The sequence below is a fragment of the Myxocyprinus asiaticus genome, chromosome 41, assembly GCF_019703515.2.
Source record: "Myxocyprinus asiaticus isolate MX2 ecotype Aquarium Trade chromosome 41, UBuf_Myxa_2, whole genome shotgun sequence".
NCBI lineage: Eukaryota > Metazoa > Chordata > Actinopteri > Cypriniformes > Catostomidae > Myxocyprinus > Myxocyprinus asiaticus.
The window spans coordinates 26032352-26055570 of NC_059384.1; the positions used below are offsets into that span (position 1 = coordinate 26032352).

Sequence of the window (23219 nt, forward strand, 5' to 3'; positions counted from 1 at the left end):
TCATATCACTGTTTAGTTTGTAGTTGTAAGTCGGAAGTTTATTGACTGCATTGTATTAATTATTAATTGATATTACTGCATAAATAAACTTTGTTTATATTACAAAGAGAAGTGTTTTGGTTTGTTTTGCATACGCCTGTGTCATGCTGACGGGATGTAAGTGCTCGGATTCAAACCTTCAATCATTGTTTTTTTTCCCGAAAATCGATATTCTTCGGATGTCGATTTTCCTAAGAAAACAATCTAATATTGAGACTGTTTTAATATTCGGTTATTAGTCCCTGATTCCAGGGTGGTGCCCCGTCAATGTTAATCCTTATTTATATTCTATTGATTTTTGATAATTGATAATTATCTTTGATTGAATTTGAATGATAAATAAGCTAGTGTTAATTTTAATGTTTCATCGGTGTTAACAATTAACGATTATCTTTGATAATTGTTGATTTAAAGGATTTAAAAAAGCTAACATTGATTCTCATCAATGTTCTATTGATTTTTGTAATTAATAATTATCTTTGATAATTATTAATTATTGCTAATAACCAAACTTGCTCCTAAACGTAGCACACTACATTTACTGGAGCCCCATATGAGGTTTTAATGAGTTAGATCCAATTAATTAATTTAAAAATTGATTAATAACTACAGAAATAATTATTAATTATTTCTGATAGTAACACTGATCTAAACAACCAGTAAAGCCCTACAGCACATGCGAAAGGGTTAAAAAAACGCAACAAATTTACAGAAAGTTCCATTTCAGAACAGTCACATATTTCAAACGCAGCTGATAAATCAGATGGACTTTATCTTAGAATTACATTTTCAGATGTCGTACAGTATATGTCGACAGCTCTGTATTTCTACTAGCTTATCAGTGAGTCATGTGAATTTCCTGCACTGGAATATTTTTCAGCATCTGCACTTTTTAAAACTAGATTTTTTGTCTTTTTCTTTCATCTGAGAATGTGTCTTCCATGAGTCACAGCCATGCTGGTGGACTGTCACATCTAACAGCATGATTATATAAATCTGTTTTCTCGTTTCATGCATCTCTTGCCATATCTCACACCAACCAGATTGAGATATGAAGATTTAGAAGTTCCTCGCTGTCTCCCATTTATTTCGGTGCAGTGCGGCTACCTTAATGACAGCCCCCCTCTGTCTAAACATATGTTTCTCTCCTCCTGAGTTGTATAATGTCTTCTGTGTGCAGCTGTGGTATATTCGAGCTGAGATGGTGATTTAGGCATAATGTTCACTTACAGCTTCAGAATTGTATTTTGAAAATTGAAAATGTGATGGGACTGGGTTGTTATTTATTTGATGTTTTAACATTAGAAATTAACATATAAATCATTCATATGTATATAACTCATAATACACTTTCCAGATTCAGAGTACATAACATGACCAGTGTTGGGTAAATTACTCAAAAAGTAATCCACTGAAAATTACTAATACTTCAAAATTGTAATCAGATTACTGACATTACAGATTACTTAACTGAAAAAGGAATCACAGTACTAATTACTTTAGGTTACTTTCTAAAAGTACTTTTCACATAAAAGTTGTTTTTCTGCTTAACAAATTCAAAATAATGTCTATATTTCCTCCTTGTTCCTTGTCACACGCAAGTCATACACAATACCACGCCCTTCAGCTGTCACAGAAACACAAACAGATGTATTGTACATATGGACATAATTCATGTTATGTATCCTAGATAAATAATATTATTTTAGATTTATGTGTAGCCCATGTAATGTACTTAAAAGTAATTAACTTAATTGAAAGTCAGTAACTTTCAACGCATTGCACTACTTTTTCTACTAAAAAAGTAATTAGTTTACTGTAATTAATTACTTTTTAATTAGATTACACCTAACACTGAACATGACACAACTGTACCTGCTCCATCTTTGAGTTTAATTTAACTTTTGAAAACCTATATTTATGTATGTATTGTACAAAGGGTCTTTTTCATGAGCAGAATAAATTCCTGAGTAAATCATTCCTAAACCATTCTTACCTAAACTGTTACGTTTAATTCAATAAAAATGTTTTACTTAAGAATTGTTTTACAAACAACTTACACAGAAATTCGTGTTTGCACACCTAAAAGTAACTGGAAATTAGGCCACACTTAAAATTATATCAATGCCTATTGCATTAGATAACAAAATATTAAACCATGCTAGACATTTTCTCAGAACTAACTTTCTGAAAACACTTTTCTTTGCCATTTTTGCAATTACTTTTAACCAACTGGTTCCAAGTCAGTTCCCCTCGAGTACACACAGGTGTCCTAGCAGAGTAACCACAGGTGTAGTTCATCACATTGCCTATGGATGTGTTTGATAACCAATTTTTTCCTCAATTAAAACAGTGTACAGAATTTATTGTTTTATTAATTAAAACCTAAAAAAAAAAATATATATATATATATATATATATATATATATATATATATATATATATATATATATTTGTATATATATATTTGTGAAATGTGTATGTGCTATCTTTCTTTCAAATAAATGGCACTTGATTTGATATTTTATCATCAAATGCAATGATATTCATACTTTTATAAGTGTAGATTAAGTGTCCAAATACTTTTCAGGGCCACTGTATGTTGAGGTGCATTCTTTTTTAGTGTCTCTGCAAAAAGGAACAGTTAGGAAAACAAATTATTCAGGTAACATCAAGCCATGTGATGGTTCCTCTATTTTTATAAGGCGAAGTAACTAAAAAGGGGACATATTTAGCTCAACCAGTACCTGTAGGAGCACAGTCCATCTGCTTAAGGTTTTTGTTATCTGCACATGGCGCACACAAGTCCAGGTCAATACATCATAAGTGTTGTGGATGCCTCTGTGACAGCACATCACTCCTTTGGAGTCATTATACTGTACATGACAACAGCAGATGTAACATATCTAATGCATTATCTTTTGCTACCATATGCCACACACACACACACACACGAGCAGGGTGCCTTGAAATATGAAATCGAAATATGAAACATGCACTCTGGGAGACTTGCCATGTACTTTTTGTTAAGCTCCATCACATACACTTTAGCAAGCTGTCAGCTTTCATTGCAAGTCTGGGTGTGATATATTCATCTAAATCTCTGCTTATTTTTCTGACTAACAAAACGAAATACTGCAGTTTGTATGGTAATACCATTATTATGAATTATTTACTGACCATGATTATACTATGGTATTCTTCTTTAAAGTACCTTGGAGTACCATGGTAATAACATGGTAAAACAAGCAAAACAATTATTATTATTAAAGGGATAGTTCACCCAAAAATAAAATTCTTTACATCGCTTACCCTCATGCCATCCCAGATGTGTATGACTTTTTTTCTTCTGCTGAACACAAACAAAGATTTTTAGAAGAATATCTCAGCTCTGTAGGTCCTCACAATGCAAGTGAATGGTGACCAAAACTTTGAAGCTCCAAAAGGCATATAAATGTAGCATAAAAGTAATCCAGGGGTTAAATCTATATGTTCAGAAGCAATATGATATGTGTGGGGGAGAAATAGATCAATATTTAAGTCCTTTTTTTACTATAAATTCTCCTCCCCGCCCAGTAGGTGGCAATATGTATGAAGAATGCAAATAGCCAAAAACACAAAAGAAGATACTAAAATACTTAAATATTGATCTGTTTCTCAGCAACTTCTATCAGATCACTTTTGAAGATATAGATTTAACCACTGGAGTCTTATGGATTACTTTTATGCTGTCTTTATGTGATTTTTTGAGCTTCAAAGTTCTGGCCACCATTCACTTCATTGAAATGGACCTACAGAGCTGAAATATTCTTCTAAAAATCTTTGTTTGTGTTCTGCATAAGAAAGAAAGTGATACACATCTAGGATGACATGAGGGTGAGTAAATGATGAGAGAATTTTCATTTTTGGGTGAACTATTCCTTGGGTGAACTAAAAGTTGAGTTAGTATATATTATTAAGACTCTGGAACGTTTTGTTATCAGGCTTTTCTAGGAGTTGAGTTTGAGAGGGTGAGGACATCTTCATCTCATTCTGTTGTATTTCTCTCTCTCTCATACACAGCTGAGACAAAGGTTTGTTTTAAATATTACCATGGACTGAGTGGAGCGCTTAGAGCCACTACACCCAGCGTGACGGTGCGGAACCCCTCTGCCTCTGTGAGTAAACACACTCTAATGCACCGATACACTCTTCACACTGGTGTTTGTTGCTTAATAGATACTGTCATACAGGTCAGATGGGGTCAGGGAAGAGGCTGACCATATAACAGCTGGCAAGAATTCCATGTAAAGTCAGCATTAAATAACCTCTCCATCGCATCTATTGTCATAATCATAATAAACTGGCTCCAGAAGGCTTGTTGGGAAATAATGAGTTTATCTGCTTTAACATAGGTCATGGTTCAGAGTACTTAACCTTATGCCAGTTGTCAAATAAAGACATGTCACTGAGCATGACAGAGGATTAACTGAAAAAAACAAAACAAAAAAACAATGCCTACATGTGACTTTCTGCTATTACACTTTCCGCTACTAAATTAACTGTTTGGATTCAAGTCAAAAATATTATTTAACACCACTGAGTCAACCTGAATACATTTGGTTACACCAGCAAAACTAAATGTACGGGTTAGATTAATTAGAAATACTGTAGCTCCAACTACAGGTTGTCACTTTTCACAGTGTATGATTTTTCTGTCTGAAGAAGAGAAACTAACAATAACACTGAAGCTGTCACACTGTGCACATTTAGAGGCTTTGTTGTGTGCTTGAATTAACGTACAACTCTGTGATTCTTTGATTCTCTGAGGATTCTATCATGTGGTCAATTGTCATTCTTCGAGAAGAGATGTTGCATTTGTTGTATAGTGTATGTATTGCATTTGATATGTTCTCACTTTCTAAAAAAGGTACTTAAAGGTGCACTCAGTAATGTTTTCTTGATGTTGTGCTGGCAGTCCTGAACTTATACTGACGATGCCAGTGTATAAATGCACTATTCACAAATCAGCCTTGATTAATTTATTCCATGAGTGAACGTGTCCAATAACAGGGAGATTACTGAGATAAAATGAGTAGTATTTGGATGGTCAAGTGATCTCAACTAGAGGTTGACTGATAGTGGATTTTGCAGATACTGATAACTAAGGTGGTGGAAAAGGCAGATAACTGATTAATCGCCCGATAGTTTTTTAAAATCTATTTATAGAAAGTAAATAAAAAAATAAATAAATAAATAAAAAGTCTTATACTTTCTTTACTATATACACAGACATAGAGACTAAAATAGTCATGTAATAAAACAAATCACAGATGCAAATTATTGTTCAACTAAAATCCCAATAATAACAGATTTGGTGCATAATGCTGGAACTTTTAAATATAAATAAGCCTGATATTCATGGGGCACTCTGACTTTGAAATGACGGGGATTTGGCTCAGTTACAATACTCTATATTTAAGTATTTACCAAATTAAGTTTTTTATAGCCTATATATTCACCAGATGAAGGGTGTTGTGTATATATATTTCACTGAATGAGGTTCAGTAAGGAATAATGTTTATTATTATTTACAAAGAAGACACGATGTATGTGCTGACGGGCCACATTTCCATTTAATCACATTTTTCTTTTCATGCTCTTGCTTCAATTTAGAACACTTGATTTATTTAATCAAAATAACAACATTGTTTTTATTTCACCTCTAGAGGCCGCTGTTATACTGCAGAAGCAAGTTGTTCTAACTGTAAAATCCTCCAGTGCCGGCCACAGTGATGGCACATGGAGGAATAAAATAAAAAAAACACGGCAACTATTGGCATAGATATTTGCTGATAACTGATAGTTCCAAAATGCAACTATCGGCACCGATTAATCAGTAAAACCGATATATCGGTCTACCTCTACTCCACATAGCTGTATATTCATGCTGAACACAGAGGAATACAAAAAAATAAAAATAAAAAATATTGGCAACTATCGGCAAAGATTTTTGCAGATAACCGATAGTTCCAAAATGCAACTACCGCCACCGATTCATCAGAAAAAAATGATATATCAGTCTACCCCTAATCTCAACATGTCACAGCTCAGCTCCATGTCGAATAAAACACATTTTATTATACTACTAATATGAATGGACAAACTTATCAAACTGTGAATTCGGCAACAGGGGGTTGCAAGTTCTGCAGCTGAAATTGGTCTGTGCTTACCGAAATTCGAAACCACTGCCCCCAGTGGCCAAAGCAGGAAATGTTGTTGAGAAGAATTGTCCACAGAGTGGCACCAAAAGAGAGTTGTATTTTTAGTTTTAAATGATGTAATAAAGTCAAAAGAAATTTAGGATTAGCCCTAACCCTAAGCATATTGTATTAACCATAACCCTTGGCCTAAATCCCAACCCTAAACCTAGCCATCAGTGGAGTAAAAATTGTATTTCAGAGCAAAAATGTAACCCTTTGAATCACACTCACCATTGTTTACATGAACACAATTACTTCCTGGTTTCCATGGGACCAGAACCCATGTTTCGTAGGTTGCGCCACAGGAAAAGACATGTTTGAATTGATGCAAAAATGTCTGATATGGATGGTGCTTGGGTTAATTTCAGGGTAATATATACATTCTGAAGCAACATGTTGATTTTTGGTGTGATCATGTTGGACTGGATTCTTCATCTCATGTGAGTGAGTGTACATGATTAATTATTTTTATTTTATTTTTAATTTGTATTACTGTTCATTTCTTTAGTGGTAAAACTTTTTGAATAAGTGATGAAATTACTGAATGCACCTTTAAAAGTACCATGGTAATACCATCATTTTGTCTTTAAAATACCTTGGAGTACTATGTATATACAGTATGCTAGAATATTGTAATCATTCAGTAGTACTATAGTATGTACCAAAGTACCATAGTAATACCATTGTTCTCTATATGTAAAATGGTAGTACCTAGGTTGTCTTTGAAGTAAGTACCTTAGAGTACCATGTAAATACCATGTCATATGCATATGGTAATTGTTTAGTAGCATGGTTTAATCATCTGATACCATCACTCTTTCATATCCAAAGTACTTTTATAGAAGTTACCAAACTTTTGCATCTTTGCTTTATGTTTGCAAAGACTTCATGTGATTCCCATGCATATGAAATGCGAAGATTTATAAGTGTAATTGCACACTCTGCCCACATAATTATTGAAATAAAATCTGCATTTGCTCAGGAAATCTACATGGATTTTAAATTAGGAGTGTAAATTAAGGCATTGTTGGATGACAATTGTGCACAATTTGTACTGTGTTCTGACCATGCTTATTTGTTTAAAATGATTTGCCCTTCTCTTTGCATCCATAAATTAGATTAAGATGTTGAATTAATTTAAAGGTAATTCCACCCCAGTACAAAAGACAATCATAAAGCAGCAATCTCTTTTTATTTGCTGAAATACCTCATAACCTTCCTTCCTTGTGGGCTCATCAATGAGACAGAATGTGCATGTCTTTGAGATCTCAAGATCACTGAAACCCTGTATTTTCCCTCCAGACTGTTAGTAATCACGACTTTCAGCATAAGCACCCAAAATAACCCTTTGTTAGCACTAAGCCAATGTGAGAGATTGAGTTTCCGCAGCCCCGCTGCCTTTGTGCTGGCGTGGTCTCCAGAAATGCTGAGGGCCAGAAAACTTGATCTGAACAGCAATGCCCTTTCTCAGGGCGGACAGTGTAAAAATAACCTCGGCGGAAGCAGGGGTGGAAAAGCCTTGGGTCAGGTAAAGCGGATGGGTTTTCCTGGATAGTGAAAGAGACTTGCAAACAGATTAATGGATAGCAAAGCGAGAGTGACTCGTCTTTGTGGGCATGCTCCATTAGCACGGGCTCTGATTTTAAAGTATCGCCCAGTTCGAGCTGAGTTTGTACTGATGTCGCCTGGTCGGACAGCGAGAAGGAAGAGGGAGGATGCTATCACCTGGATACCTGGCTGGGTGAAGGTAGATGCCATTATATGTTTGAAACAGTTATGACAGAATTTTTGAAAGAGTAGGAAATGACAAGAGTTAAGTTTTGGGCCAAATGCTCATAGTTATTTTGCTGTAATGTTGTATTTTATGAACGTTCTATTTAACATTGTAAGCAATGGAATTGCAGAGAACATTTTGCTGCATATCAGACAATTACAAAATAGTTGAGCAGTTTCAGACATTAACTTTTTGTCCTTAAGGAACAATATTTGCCTCTTGGATTTGGATTTCAGGGCCTTTTTTTATTTTATTTAAAAGGAATACAACTGCTTATAGATCATCTTTTTATATATATAAAAAAAAAAAACCTTACATTTAATCAATTCATAACATAAATTCTCCATCTGAATAATTAGATTTTGAATTAAATAGATTTAAAATTAAAACATGAACTCATGTTTAATGTGATATGTACAACTAGGCCTACAAAAGAATATTTAGAAATGAGAGCTATCAATTTTTTTTTTTTAATAAAGCATTTAAAAAAATTCACACAATCATAATTATTTAAATATTAATATGTATCATTAGATATTGAATTATTGTTATTTGGGGTCCTGTCCTGGCTATTTATTTATATATGCGATTAATTATGATTAATTGTATTTATTAATCAGCATATCATGTCATTAATTCTATTGAAAACATTTATTAATTTACAGCCCTACTTAAATATAATTATATAATTATTATTAAACTATATGAAACTATATTGCCCCAAGCCCAACTTAATTTCTGACTCTTGTTTGCACTTAGGTTGGAGATTTCTTGCTAAAGCTCCGTTGGAGTCTGTTTACTTGGCTTTTTTTTTTTTCTTCTGTATATTTGCATATCTTCAGCAGCTTTATCCATGAATGCTTTTAATTGGTCAGCACTCAATTTAGAGCTCTTACACAGCACACCTGATCCTAATTGTAAGATATTTCACTTGTCATGAATTTCAATTGTCAGCTCTATGCTTAATGTTTTGGGCAAGCACCACTTCAGAATGTAAAAATTCTTCAAAATGTACAAATTCAAAATGTATGTATCCAAATAAGGATTCCTACACCCCCATTGGAATTTAGTATTTTCTAAATGTAATCTGTCTGTTGCCCTTTGACCGGTTGGAAAGAGACCTTTCGGGAAAGGAGATATTTTCTGCATTTTGTCTCTCATCCCCAAGCCTCCAGAACTGGGAACAGGATAGATTGGTTTAGCAGATTTATGCAGTATTGTTCAGTTTGTCCTTTAGTATCAAATTACATTGTTGATGTAGTCAGCAGAAAGAGACTTTGGAAGCTGTTTCTATGTTGGCGAGGGGAAGCAGCATTGGCGGAACTTGCAGAGAGAAATGAGATGTCGCTCTTTCATAGCTCAGAATTCTCAGTTGTTTCATTTAAAGCCAGAATGTGTGATTTCTGTGTTACTAGTTTTACCAAATGGAATTGCCAAAATTATTACTGTTGCAAAACAGGTTTCCCAAACATTCCAAACTTCTTCCATTTGTTGAGCCAATATTGCTATGTCGGGCTGCTCAAACAAACAGCACGTGCGACCGGATGTTTGGTAGCTCCACAAAGCCACAGTGTTGGTAAAACCAGCCTACAGTACGAATGGCTTTACTTTTTCACAAAGAAAAAAAAAATGCACTGTAAAATGTAATAAGTTGGCTTTAAAATAAAAGTGAGGAAACCAATTTCCTTAAAAAAAAGTCAAGTCAATATACTTATTTGGCTCAAGTAAAGTGGACTTTTCCTAGTTTACTTTACTTGAGCCAAATAAGTATATTTACTGCCAAATAAGTACATTTACTGTCAAATTAGTACATTTACTTAGATTATTTTAAGGCAATCAGTTTACATGCTTTTTTAAGTAAGGTTAACTAATTAGATTTTACAGTGCACTTCATCTTTAAGCATCAACTTTGTCTTTGATGTTTCTCCTAAAATTCCTAATGACAAAATGAATTGAGATGAATGAATGAGATATTTAAGAGATCTCATTTGTGATTTTTCTTTCTTAAGAGAAGGTGTATGATTTTAACACATGGATTTGAACGTGTTCATCGCAGAGAGAGCACAGCATAGTTTAGTGAGACATGATGGATGCGAGTTAGTAAGTTTTGTGCATAGAGTGTAATTTTAGAGTAATGCAATACAGTATGTCTGGGGCTAGTCATTTGGGATTCTTCATAAAAATGACTTCCGCAGGCATGCTTATTTTTATTTATTTTTTGGTAGTGTTTTTCTTTTGTGTTTTGGGAGTTTGTATGCAAGTGGATGCATGTGTTCGAAAGAAAGCAAGAATGAACAAGAAACTCTCTTCCAACACACTTTTCACACTCTCTCTAATTAAAGGAATATTCCTTGTCCAATACAAGTTAAGCTCAATCGACAGCGTTTGACCCATAATGTTGATCACCATAAAAATGTATTTCAACTAATTTCTCATTTTCTTTAAAAAAAAAAATAGCAAAAATCAAGGTTACATTGAGCACTTACACTGGAAGTAAATGGTGCCAATTTTTGGAGGGTTTAAAGGCAAACATTTGAAGCGTATCATTTTATAAAAGCACTTAAATTAATTCTTCTGTTAAAACTTGTGCATTATTGTGAAGTTGTTTAAATCGTCATTTTTACTGTCGTTTAAGGGTTTTAGTGTTTACGGCATTAAAATCACTAAACAATAAAATCATTTTAAAACACATATTGTTTACATTTTCTGGCAGTACTTTTGAAATAAAGTATTTTAATGTTTACGATGGCCCCATTTACTTCCATTGTAAGTACCTCACAGTAATGCAGATTTTTTTTTTTTTTTTAAGAAAATAATGGACGAGTCGAAATAAATTTTTGTGGTAATCAACATTGTGCCACAAATGCTGTCAATTGAACTTGTATTGAACCCGGAATATTACTTTAACTTAATTTGTGAACTAGCAATGTCCAAAAGCATATGCTGTACACATGTGAATTCTGCAATTTTTGTCATTGTTCATGAAACATCATGAACATTTCCACCATGGATTGTGTTTAATAACATCCTGTGGTGGCAGTGACATTTGACACATTTGTTTTTATAAAATGTCAGACTCTCTTATCTTGCTAAGGCTAATTTCATGGCTAGCATTTTATGTATCCTAAATACATACAATTAAGTAATATTTGCTCATATTTGAAAGTAATTTTCTCTATAGCCACATACCTTGAAGTCTTGGTTGCAAAAAAGCTTTAGATTTTTCTACCCCCATTTAAATGTGACAACATGCCCTGACCTGAATTTCATGAAAAATGCCTTTGTCCTAAGAACTGCAAATACAGTTTGCCTGAATAATACAGTTGACCCTTGACTTGATGCCTTGATTATGTTCACTTGTTTACCCGAGAGCTATAACAAAAATATAACAGTGAAAATTTACTTTAGAGGATGGAAGTCACAAAAAATTATTCTAATTCAAGAGGGTGTTTGAAATCAAAATACAAAACAAAAGAAAACTTACATTTGTGCAATTTGAATCCAAATCTTATTTTTACTGAGATATAGCCAATGTGACAACTTCCATGTGTGGCAACTAGCCCGGTGTCCCATATACTTGCAAAAATACACAAATGAGCCAAAACATTATGACCACTCACAGTTGAAGCATATAATGTTGATCATCTCCTAACAAGGCCAAATGTCAAGGTCTAAGTAGATTAGATGGTAAGTGAACAATCAGTTCTCGTAGTCAATGTGTTGAATGCAGGAGAAATGGGCAGGAGTAAAGACCTGAGCGACTTTGACAAGGACCAAATTGTTATGGCAAGACGACTGGGTCAGAGCATCTCTGAAACTGCAAGGCTTGTGGGGTGCTCCCGGTCAGCAGTGGTCAGTACCTACTGACAGTGGTCCGAGGAGGGACACACCACAGACCCGGAGACAGGATGTTGGGTGCCCAGGGCTCATCAATGCGTGAGAGCAATGAATCTGTCTGGTCTGAACAGACAGAAGGTGTACTGTGGCACAAGTCACAGAAAATTGTAATGATGGTTATGGGAGGAATGTGTCACAACACACAGTGCATCGTCAGAGTGTCCATGATGACCCCAGTCCACCATTGGAAGCAACTACAAATGGCACACGAGTGTCGGAACTGGACATTGGAGCAGTGGAAAAAGGTTGCCTAGTCCAATGAGTTCCGTTTTCTTTTACATCACATGGATGGCAGTGTACGTGTGTGCTGTTTACCTGGGAAAGTGATGGCACCAGGATGCACTGTGGGAAGACAAGCTGGTGGAGGGAGTGTGATGCTCTGTGCAATGTTCTGCTGGGTCCGGTCATTCATGTGGACGTGAATTTGACACATGCCACCTATCTAAACATCATTGCAGACCAGGTACACCCCTTCATGGCAATGGCATTCCTTGATGGCAGTGGCCTCTTTCAGCAGGATAATGCACTCTGCCACTCTGCACACATTGTTTGGGAACAGCTTGAGGAACATGATGAAGAGATCAAGGTGATGCCTTGGCCTCCAAATTCTCCAGATCTCAATCCGATTGAGCATCTGTGGGATGTGCTGGACCAACAAGTCCGATCCATGGCTGCTCCACCTCGCAACTTACAGGACTTGAAGGATCTGCTGCTAATGTCTTGGTGCCAGATACCACAGGACACCTTCAGGGGTTTTGTCGAGTCCATGCCTCGGTGGGTCGGTGCTGTTTTGGCAGCACGCGAAAAAACAAAAGCATATTAGGCAGGTGGTCATAATGTTTTGGCTCATGTACATGTTGAAGGCATGTAAAATGGTCAAATGTTTCAGAGACAGTTTTAGTATGACCTTCATACAGTATAACAAATAGAAAAAAAGTTAGTCAGTTTAAAATAAATCAACTGGGACATAAAAGTACCTGTATTTAAAGAAAACACCCATAAATGCAGTTGCACAGCAATAGTGGAAGAGTGTATACACCGATCAGCCACAACATTAAAACCACCTGCCTAATATTGTGTAGGCCCCCTCGTGCCGCCAAAACAGCGCCAACCCGCGTCTCAGAATACTCTTGAGATGTGGCTGATGGGTGTATGTGCAACCCTCTCTGTCTGGAGTCTGCGCTGACTCACTGTCTCACTGCACTCTCCTCTCACGTGGCATACCACATGAACATTAGTATTCCTTAAGCATTCTGCATCCTCTCCCCATCTCTCACATTCTGTCTCTTTTTCTGTCCATTGGTGGCTTTAAGCTTTAGCATCACACTTGCATGGAACGCACACACACATCCTCAGTGTCCTCCCTCACTAATGCAACAAGTCTTTAAAGTAATTACTCTCTTCTCTCAGCAGAGCATTGCATGTGTGGTGATGTGTGCAGCATCTCTCCCTCTAGATGCGGTTCACACTTCTTACACTGGTACAAGGGCAGCGATGCACCACAGCTCTCTTCTGATGAGCTCTGTGTTTCTTTTTATGAAATAGGCTTTTGTTAGATCAGACAGTTATATTAATCTTATGTTAATCCATATAAAACCTATGATCCATTTAAAATAATTGTACTGTGATTATCCAATTTTTTAAATTAAATTATATATTACATAAACCCTTTACAAAAAGTACTATGGTGGTACAGTGGTTCAGTGATGGTGTCCAGGTAGATGGTAATACAATGGTACTTTGATATATGCCATGGTATTGAATGATTAACATGTTCATGTATCATAGTATTTACATGGTAATCCAACATACTATTTAAAGGGATAGTTCACCCAAAAAATTTAAATTCTCTCATCATTTACTCACCCTCATGCCATCCCAGATGTGGATGACTTTCTTTCTTCTGCTGAACACAAACAAAGATTTTTAGAAGAATATCTCATCTCCGTAGATCATTACAATGCATGTGAATGGTGGCCAGAACTTTGAAGCTCCAAAAAGTGCATAAAGGCAGCATAAAAGTAATCCATAAGACTGCAGTGGTTAAATCCATGTCTTCAGAAGTGATATGATATAAGGTGTGGGTAAGAAATCGTTTAAATTTTAAAAGACCTTTTTACTATAAATTCTCCTCTCTGCCCAGTAGGTGGTGATATGCACGCAGAATGCAAATCGCAAAAAAAAAAAAGCAAAAGAAGAATGTGGAAGTGAAAGTGAAAGTTGAGATTTATGGTTAAAAAGGACTTAAATATTGATCTGTTTCTCACCCACACCTATTAAAACCATAATACTACCATGATATCTTAACCAAAAATATGGTGCTCATGCTTATGCTCATGCTACTTTTTTGTAATTCTTTGATAGTGACATAAATAAGTCAACACAATAAAATAAGTTAGTTTATTAGAGTCATTCTATACTCTAATTAATTAAAACAGATACTTGTGGGGACATATATTACATTTATATTATGATAAAGTGTGATATAAAAGACATACAACAAGTGATAAAAAATAAAAAAATAAAAAAAGAAGATAAGATTAGTGAAAAAATCTCTTAGACTTACTTTTGAGGAGAGATTTGAACCATATCTATGGGCCATCACTTGGAAGTGGGCTCTTATAATTGAAATAAGTAAGCAACCACCTAGCAATGCCATGGCAAGCTCCATAGTATTGTGGTGGTGAGTTTTGCACTGGGAAGCACCATACACAAAAAATCAGTTATTATTGAAAGCAGGCAACATCACCAAACAACCACAAAAAACAGATCTATAAGACAGAAGCAAGCCAGATTTGTGGTATAAACTGTCTCATCACCTTTTGTGTAATAACACAGCCTAGATCCCCCACAGCAATGACCCCATGTCTCTCTGCTCCCCTGCCACCCGTTGGGATGATAATGTATTGTCGGTGCAAGGGACCCTGTGGAAACAGTTCATCGCTCATTGAATTGATTTGGAGGTCTGGAATTAAGAGGCCTCCTGCAGATCCTTTTAATCTGTCTGTGTTTGTGAGTAATCAGTGAAAAGCTGTGCGGCCGCTCTGTGGAAGCCAACAGCCATGTTTAGGAGACGGCTTTTCTATTTGACATTCAAGAGGACTGAATTTGCATCTCATTTGGGTGTAAAGTGGTCCAAACATCTGCTCTTCTTTTGTGGCCGCCTGCTGTCTATTTCTTATCAAATTCTGAAGGTTGTTTTGAGTCGTATACATATCGTTTTCTAAAAGAGTTGATGTATATGTCAACTAACACTGCTCAAAAGGATTGAAAAGAGTTTGTACCAATCTTCCATGCTTCCAGAACTAAAGTTGATTGACAAAAATAAAACGTTGAGAGGTGCTTCTGCACTAAATGGGTTTACTTAGCATTTTGTGTGCATCTGTTATGTACAATGTACAAAATGGGCTGAAAAGATAGTCGCAATCAGTGTCATTAATGAATGGACGTGCACTGTTGAATCTCTATTGAACTACCAGGCTAGAATGAAGGAACAACATGATCTCATGTTAGTATTCAGAAACATTTGTACATAAAGTGCTAGCACACATATATTTTTTATGTTTAAATAGACACAAAAATTGGAAAATATTTTTTTGTGTATACCATGAAAAAAACAAAACAACAAACATCTGGGTTTGGAAAGAAACAAGGGAAACGTATTACAGGTTTTTGACATACATTAGTCATTTGTATTGCACGAATGTGGAATGAGTAATGGTTGGAAAAAGTTGGTCACAGATGCCCCCTCCAAAAAAAACATGGTCATTTATGTAATTTTCCGAAGTTTGAGTCCACTTGTGAAAATGTACCTATTTTGCATTTTTCTAATTTAATTGTTTATTTTTCATTACAAATTATATTATCAGCATAACAGTTTGAGTGAAAAATGTATGCAAAACACGATGATTATGATATAATCATGATCCTGCATGTGAATTTTCATATAATCCTTCCTCATGATCATGCAGCGTGTTTTTATGAGCTGAATGGGAGACTAAACACTATTAAAGCGAGTGTAGAGACTCGCGCCGCACGTGCAAGCCATTCACGCATCACAAGCCGATCAACTATTTAGCCCTTTTCGGTGAATTGCATCTGCAGAAACTGAAAACTTTATTTCCAGGTCAGGGGCGGGTTTACGATTTCTAAGGCCCCAAGCAACCTACCAAGCTGGGGCCCCATTTTGAAAAAATTTTGCTTAAAATATTACATACATTTTATTTTAAATCATAATTTTAAATTCATCCTATCAACCATTGTAACCAAGTACATTCAAAATGTTTAATGAAATACAAATCTATTTAAAGATAAGTAATGCATGTTTTCCAGTTTTTCCACAATACAGTAATAAAAAAGCAAAGGGTGTGCAAAACCTACTACTTCACCCAGTAACATTTTGGAATTCAGTTGTTATTTATTAATTTTATAACCCAACAATTATTTATTGTTGTCCAGTTTGCCATTATAATATGATACAGTATTTTTATTACTTTGAGGATTTGTTGTATACAATAGTAATATATTCCTGTCTTATTTACTTTACTTTCAGCTGGAGCTTATATTCTGACACTGAGACTGTATTTTATGTAAGCATTGTAGGCAACATTCATAACTAACAATAAACATATAAAGCACGGTGGCCCCTCAGCACACTAGAGCAGAAGGAAAAAAAACATTGCCGTTTATCAAGCGCTGAAATTTGCTTGTTGCAGTACAGTCTGGAATAATTGTAACAGTCCCCTCTTTGCAACCTGAACTTGTTCAGAACGTTAAATCTTTGTGACACCTGTGCTAAAAAAAAACAATCTAGACACAGTTCAACGACTGAAACAGAACGCAGGTGTCTCGGCATGCTTTTTTTTAAACCTGATGCTCTTATTAAGTTGACACAGTGTCTAAAAATGTGCCCGTCCTCTGTGAGACACTGAAGAAACAGCGAGACGCGTGCAGCAGGTATGGACGTTCGTCCAGCGCGTTTACACAGGAAAACAATGGCAAAACAGAGCAGATGCAGGCAAAAACACGTTCGGTGTGAACAGCCCTTAACTCATCCATCCGCGCATATCTATGAGTGAGAGCCCGTGCGTGAAACAAGTTTGGACGGCCTACATATCTTTTCATAAATTACAAACCCAAGCCCAAAAAACTCACCTGTCCCGACCCCAGCGGCTTCTAATGTGAACCGCTGACAACAGCGTATTCGCGCGTGTACCCAGAACAACATGTCACCCCTCAAGCATTTTTTGTGGAGCTTTCCTACCGGGGCGGGGCCCCCCCCGACGTCCAGGGCCCCACACAATTGCGTGGTTTGCATGGTGGTTAAAACCGCTACTGTTCCAGGTTTAATTTATATTTTGAATAGACTCAGATTTTTGAACCCCACGATGTGGGCTTATGTGTTGTCTTATGTGTAGCTTAACACGGCAGTTCATTAGACATTCTATGGGCGGTACACTGGCAAGGAGACAAGACACTGTTATTTTTGAATGGATGTCTATGGAGGAGATGCTTCAGTGTGCTGAATAAACTGCTTTTGTGAGGAAACAGCTCATCACTTAATGAATTGACCACCGGTTCGCCAATCTTCAACATGTTTTACTCTAAACAATCCTTTTAGAATGAACTATGTGTGGAGTTTACTACAATGAAATTGCTGTGTTATAAGGGAAGTCACGGATGATTTTGTGACAGGCAGGTATCAGTTTACGACTCTTCGTTCATTTGTGTGGTATCCGCAATCGGTGATTTAGTGCTGTAACGTGCTAGCTGATGGTTACGCTCTCTCCTTGCGCTCTTCTTATGAGGAAAATTGTAATCCTTTCTGACTGGCCAGGATAACCTGGAGAGCTTCCTCACGTGAGCAATGGAAAATCAATGAATCTGATGAAGCTTGATGCTATTTTTGTGGCATTGATGGGAGCATTTACCAGATTTGTAAGGCTCATTCCAGGTCATTACCATATGAATAGCATGTTCTGCTAATGGGTGTGCCTAGAACAGCGCTAATGAAATGAGACAGAAAAAACTGTACCTCTTGTTAGTTTCATACGCATTACATAATCTGAGAATATTTGTTTTGGATTTGACTTGGTTCATTTAAAAGTAGACATTTCAAGGTTTTCATAAACATATTTATCTTTTCTGTGCGACAATTATACGCTGAGTCTCGGTTCATTTTTGTGACGTGCTCCAGACAAAAGTTCTCAGAGATGAAGGCAGCAGAAAGTGCATGCTGTTTGATTTCTGTATTTTACAAAAGCACAATGTTTTGTTTTTATTGTGAGTGGACACAAATAAAAGTAGACCCTTTACAGTTTCGAATGATGTCTTCCTCTTATCTGTATGACCATACATGATGGTGTTTTAAGTAGTTGTTGTTGTTATAAGGAAAAAAAACAAGTGATCGCACTGGCGCCTCCGCCGACTCAGTCCAGAGGGTTAAATAGACCTTTTTCACAGACTGTGATGACAGGTTTCCACCTTATTTAGCAGCGTAAATCTCGCATTTTTATATATAATACATTTTTTAAAGATTGTTTATAAATTTATAACATTATGCTTTGTGTTATATTACCCTGGAATTAGTTTGAACCCTTATGCTCTGTTCATCACTAAATCACGTTCCAGTTGTTCCCGGTCAAAAGTGACCGGAAACAATAAACGTGTAAATCTTTTAATTGTTATGAAAGAAATGTAACAACTCTGTAATAATGTCAAAGCACTAAAGTTGTACAATTTAGGTGTTTGTTTTGGGGGTAATTCGGTCTTTTTTATTTTATTTACTAATTTATTTACCTATATGACCTTGAGCTTGAGCTTGAAAATTGACTTTTTTTAATTTTCTTATGAATATTTTCTCAAATGCTGAACCAATCCTCATAAATTATATACTGTTTGAAAGCATAAAGTCTCAAGAATCAAACTGTGCTGTCCAATTAAAAAAATAAAACCAGATGGAATTACAAGTATAAACACTAGATGGCTGCAGAGAGCTACTTATTCATCCCTGGTTGAAGAGAAGATGATTTCTACAAGTTCTGCATTTAGATATGTATTTAAACATTATCAAAGACTACTTTTGTCAAAGTTTAGAATTTTGTTTGATTTGTTTGAAGGGTGATGATCACTTTTGACCACTTAGACTGATCGAATCAACTGCAGTTTATTTGTGTGTGTTCAGATATCAAATGGACGAAAAGTCACTAAGTCTTATTGCCGTCAGATAAAGGAAACCAGTTTTATTGAAGAAACAAAATTGATTTCAGTCAAAAATGACCGAACAGTGCATGAGAGTTAAAAAACGAATTAACACAGCTGTGAGGGGGTTTTTACTACAGCTGCTGGAGAGTGACAGTAAATTTGGCATCTTCTCCCATCTGACAGTCTTAATCCACCGCTCTCTATTTGTTTCCTCTTCTGGAAAGTCATTCAAACGTAATAGTGGATTTTTTTCTTTTGGCCTGGGAGCAAATGGATAAGTGAAAATAATATTTGCTGTGATCTCCCATTCACTTCCATTCACCGCTGTTGAAGTTTACCCTGCAAACGTTTACTTCCGTGTTCCAAAACCCGGAGTGTGAAAAAGGGCTATTGCACTCGCAAAGTGATTTATCAAGCCTGAAAGCCATATCAGAAACAGAAACTGTGATAGAAAATGTATACGAATGAAAGGCTGGTTGTAAAACATAAAAAAACGTGCTGTGAGTCATTGTCAAAACAGAGACTTTGAGAACGGAGAATATATAGAACACCCATTGATGAAATGCATTAATGTGATATTCAATTATTTTTCATGATTTTTTTTTTATTACTTTAAAACTCGAAATCATAATGATAACATAACTAATGAAACAAATCTTATATATCTTTATCTTATAAAGATAAAAATAGCCTACTAACAAGTTATGTCCAAATTATGTTGTATTTCAGTGTTTTAAAGATTGATTTTACCTGGTGAAATATTGTGAAATATATTAAAGGTGAAGTGTGTAATTTCTACTAGTGGCATCAAACGGAATTACAAAAATAAAGTATGCTTTCAAACAATATTTGCCAACACCCATTAGACTCATCATGCACTTTCACACTCTCTGATTCCCTATGAACAAACTGGCCATACGTCCAATAACATCTCCGGATTAAACAGCGAAGCGTAACGACAACGTTACGACCATTTTGGCGCCCTAGGTGAGATCGCTTTTGTTGATGTGAGGGGGAGGCAGCTGTGTTTTAGCGACTTGCATGGCTATCTCTCTATTGCCGCTCCCATTTGCAAGAGTGAGCTCATCATAGACCTTTTTCACACTCCGGGTTTTGGAACGCGCAAGTAAACATTTGCAGGGTAAACTTCAACAGCGGTGAATGGAAGTGAATGGGAGATCACAGCAAATATTATTTTCACTTACCCATTTGCTCCCAGGCCAAAAGAAAAAAAAAATCCACTATTACGTTTGAATGACTTTCCAGAAGTGTTAAAAAAATAGACAGTGGTGGATTAAGACTATTTGATTCAAATTTGAGAAGATGCCAAATTTACTGTCACTCTTTCAGCAGCTGTAATAGAAACCCCCTCGCAGCTGTGTTAATTTGTTTTTTAAATCTAATTCCAGGGTAATATAACACAAAGCATAATGTTATAAATTTACAATCAATTTAAAAAAAAAAATTATAATCTAAAAACAATTGCGAGATTTACGTTGCTAAATAAGGCGGAAACGCGTCATCACAGTCTGTGAAAAAGGTCTATTGGTGGTGGTGTGTGTCCTCCACCTTCTAAATGAGACAACAATGTTCATTCTGGTTTTTTGCTTCGTTTCACTTCATCTCTGTGTCTTTTAGCAAGTCTTCGAATTTTAGCTTGAACTTCTGTACGAGAAGCTACATTTCTTTTCCTATGTACACGTTCATATTTCCCCAGGCTGAACAGCTAGTTCAAATAGCCACGCCCCAAACTCACACTATAGGTTGATCTAGAAAGGGATGGGTAGGGCTGAGCAGGTTGCTCAATATATAAACATCAATGTTTTGATAGTGCCTAGGACCTTATTTTTCAACAAAACTAGGGCGCCGCCATTATCAACCTTGAATGTGGACCACTTTTGGTATAAGCCACTTCCAGCTATTTTAGCTATACAAAAATACTACATTATTCTGCTTTATATTACAGGCTGGTAATAAATGTCGACATATTATTATCATTAATTACGATTTTCATAAACTCATTGGCTTTGAGAGCATATCGTTTTACCGTTTATCAAATTTTGCCATCGTTTAATCACACACTGTTGCACTGGCAAAATGAATGAAGAGTAGAGCAGAGAGAAGAAAGATACCGGGAAAATGCTGCTTCAACTTTCTTTGCACCAAAACTGCATCTTTTCATCTTTGCAAAATAATAAACGTATTTTACTCTCCGTTCTTGTCAGAGAGCATTCTCTCTTTCTTAGCGGTGCATAGTAAACAGACACGCAGATCTCGCATTCAGCATGGCTTATGAAACATCGCCTTTGGAAATAAATAAATAAATAAAGGCGTCATCAGAGGTTATGCAGGTACATATGAACGGAGGTTTACATGGAGACAAGAAAGACTGCATTGTCACAATCTCGGTTAAGAAAGAAGCAGATTGTATTACCGTCTCTTCAATACAACAACACACAGAAACAAGTGAATGATTTACTTACTCTTTTACTATAAATGCTGATGTTAGAAAATTATCCGACATTGGCACATAATTCTGCTGTACATACTGTGGTTGTGTGATAGTTTATAAGCCCAGATCACTAACTCTGGTATTATAACCTTCTAGTTATTTACACTGCAGTCAATGCTGACGGAACTTTCTCACATTCACCAGAAATGCTGCCTCTGCTTATTTCCGCATTGTTAAATAAGGTGGATAGGTTGAGCTAGAAAGGGATGGGTGGGGCTGAGCGGGTCACTCAATATATAAACATCAGTGTTTTGATAGTGCCTGGTAGTGTTGTCAAAAGTACTGGTACTTCGGCACCAAGTCGATATTAAAATAAAAAAGATGTAACGATACCAGTATTTCTGCAGTACTGGTAGTACCGAGCATCGACTCTATCCGATACCAGCGCGCAGTATCACTGACACACAACAGCTTTAAAATGCTCGCAGGCTTATTTTGAACCCGCACTCTGTTACTCCTTGTACACTGAAATGGACAATTAATCATATTAAAATCGTGACATGTCCATGTGTGATTTAGTAAACCGCTAAATGCTGCAATCTTAGTGTGGATGAGCTGGGTACTTTAAATAAATCCGACCGCTCATCAACAAGAAACTCCACAGACATTGAGAATCATTCACATTGTATGAGATGACAGAGCAGAGCACTTATTCATTGTGAACCACGCAGCACATGTAAACTATATAGGGTGGCCAGACATCCCGTTTTTTCCTGGGACAGTCCTGTATTCAAGCACTTTTTCTAGTGTCCTGACTTATTCTGAAAAAAATGTGTTTTGTCCCGTATTTCCCCTCTCCTAAAATTTCTCTGTCGCCTATGCAGCTTTCTCAGTCACGTGATTATTCTAATCAAAGGTAGCCAAGGATACGGCTTGTAAAACCAATGAAATCACACCATGTTATTTGAGGTACATGATTGGATTAAACTATCCACTCACAATCCCCTATCAATAGACGTCCAGATAGTGAACTGATTGAAGAGTCAGTTTAAAAGAGCACACAGATGAAATTGCGGCTGGAAAAATGTCAAGGAAGCGTGCATGTACATTTAATGAGGATCTTCAAAAAGAGTTTACATTTCTAAAAAAGGAGTCACAGACAGAGCCTAGTAAAGTGAGGTGTGAGATTTGTGGAGCTCGCTTTTCCATCACCCATGGAGGCCGCACCGACATCGCACAGCATGTTCATAAAAAAAGCATGTGGATGCTGCTAAAAGTAAGTGTGCCACACCAAGTATTAGCGATTTTTTGGAGAAGCAAAGTTACGAATCTGACAAGGTGCACGCAAGTGAAGCACTTTACGCTTATCATTCTGTTGTGCATGGCCATAGCTTTGCACATTCCTTACCTGAGAAAAGTCTTGCAGGCCAGGCTGGAGGAATCATTCATACCCTCTGACATTAAAAAGCAGTTGGATACCCTGGTTGAAGCTGGTGATATGCGAGTGGATGATTTATTTTGTGCAATCAGAAACTTTTATTCAGCATCGGTGGATTGCCTCCAAAATTGGAGCCGCTCATTGGAGAACACTGAAAAACTTGAGTGGGCCCTA

The 23219-nt window shown here is 36.2% G+C and overlaps 1 protein-coding gene across 6 annotated transcripts in view; it reads left to right on the forward strand.

The window, feature by feature from the left end:
• LOC127432005 (E3 ubiquitin-protein ligase HECW1-like) overlaps positions 1 to 23219 on the forward strand; it is a 160372-nt gene that overhangs the window by 32813 nt on the left and 104340 nt on the right. For 5 of the 6 annotated variants that reach the window (XM_051682728.1, XM_051682727.1, XM_051682730.1 and 2 more), the window contains one exon: positions 4102 to 4196. In XM_051682728.1, coding sequence (XP_051538688.1) covers positions 4102 to 4196 — 95 coding nt within the window. Of the gene's footprint in view, positions 1 to 4101; positions 4197 to 7923; positions 8029 to 23219 lie in introns of those variants that run through there. The other variant, XM_051682732.1, reaches the window with a different exon arrangement.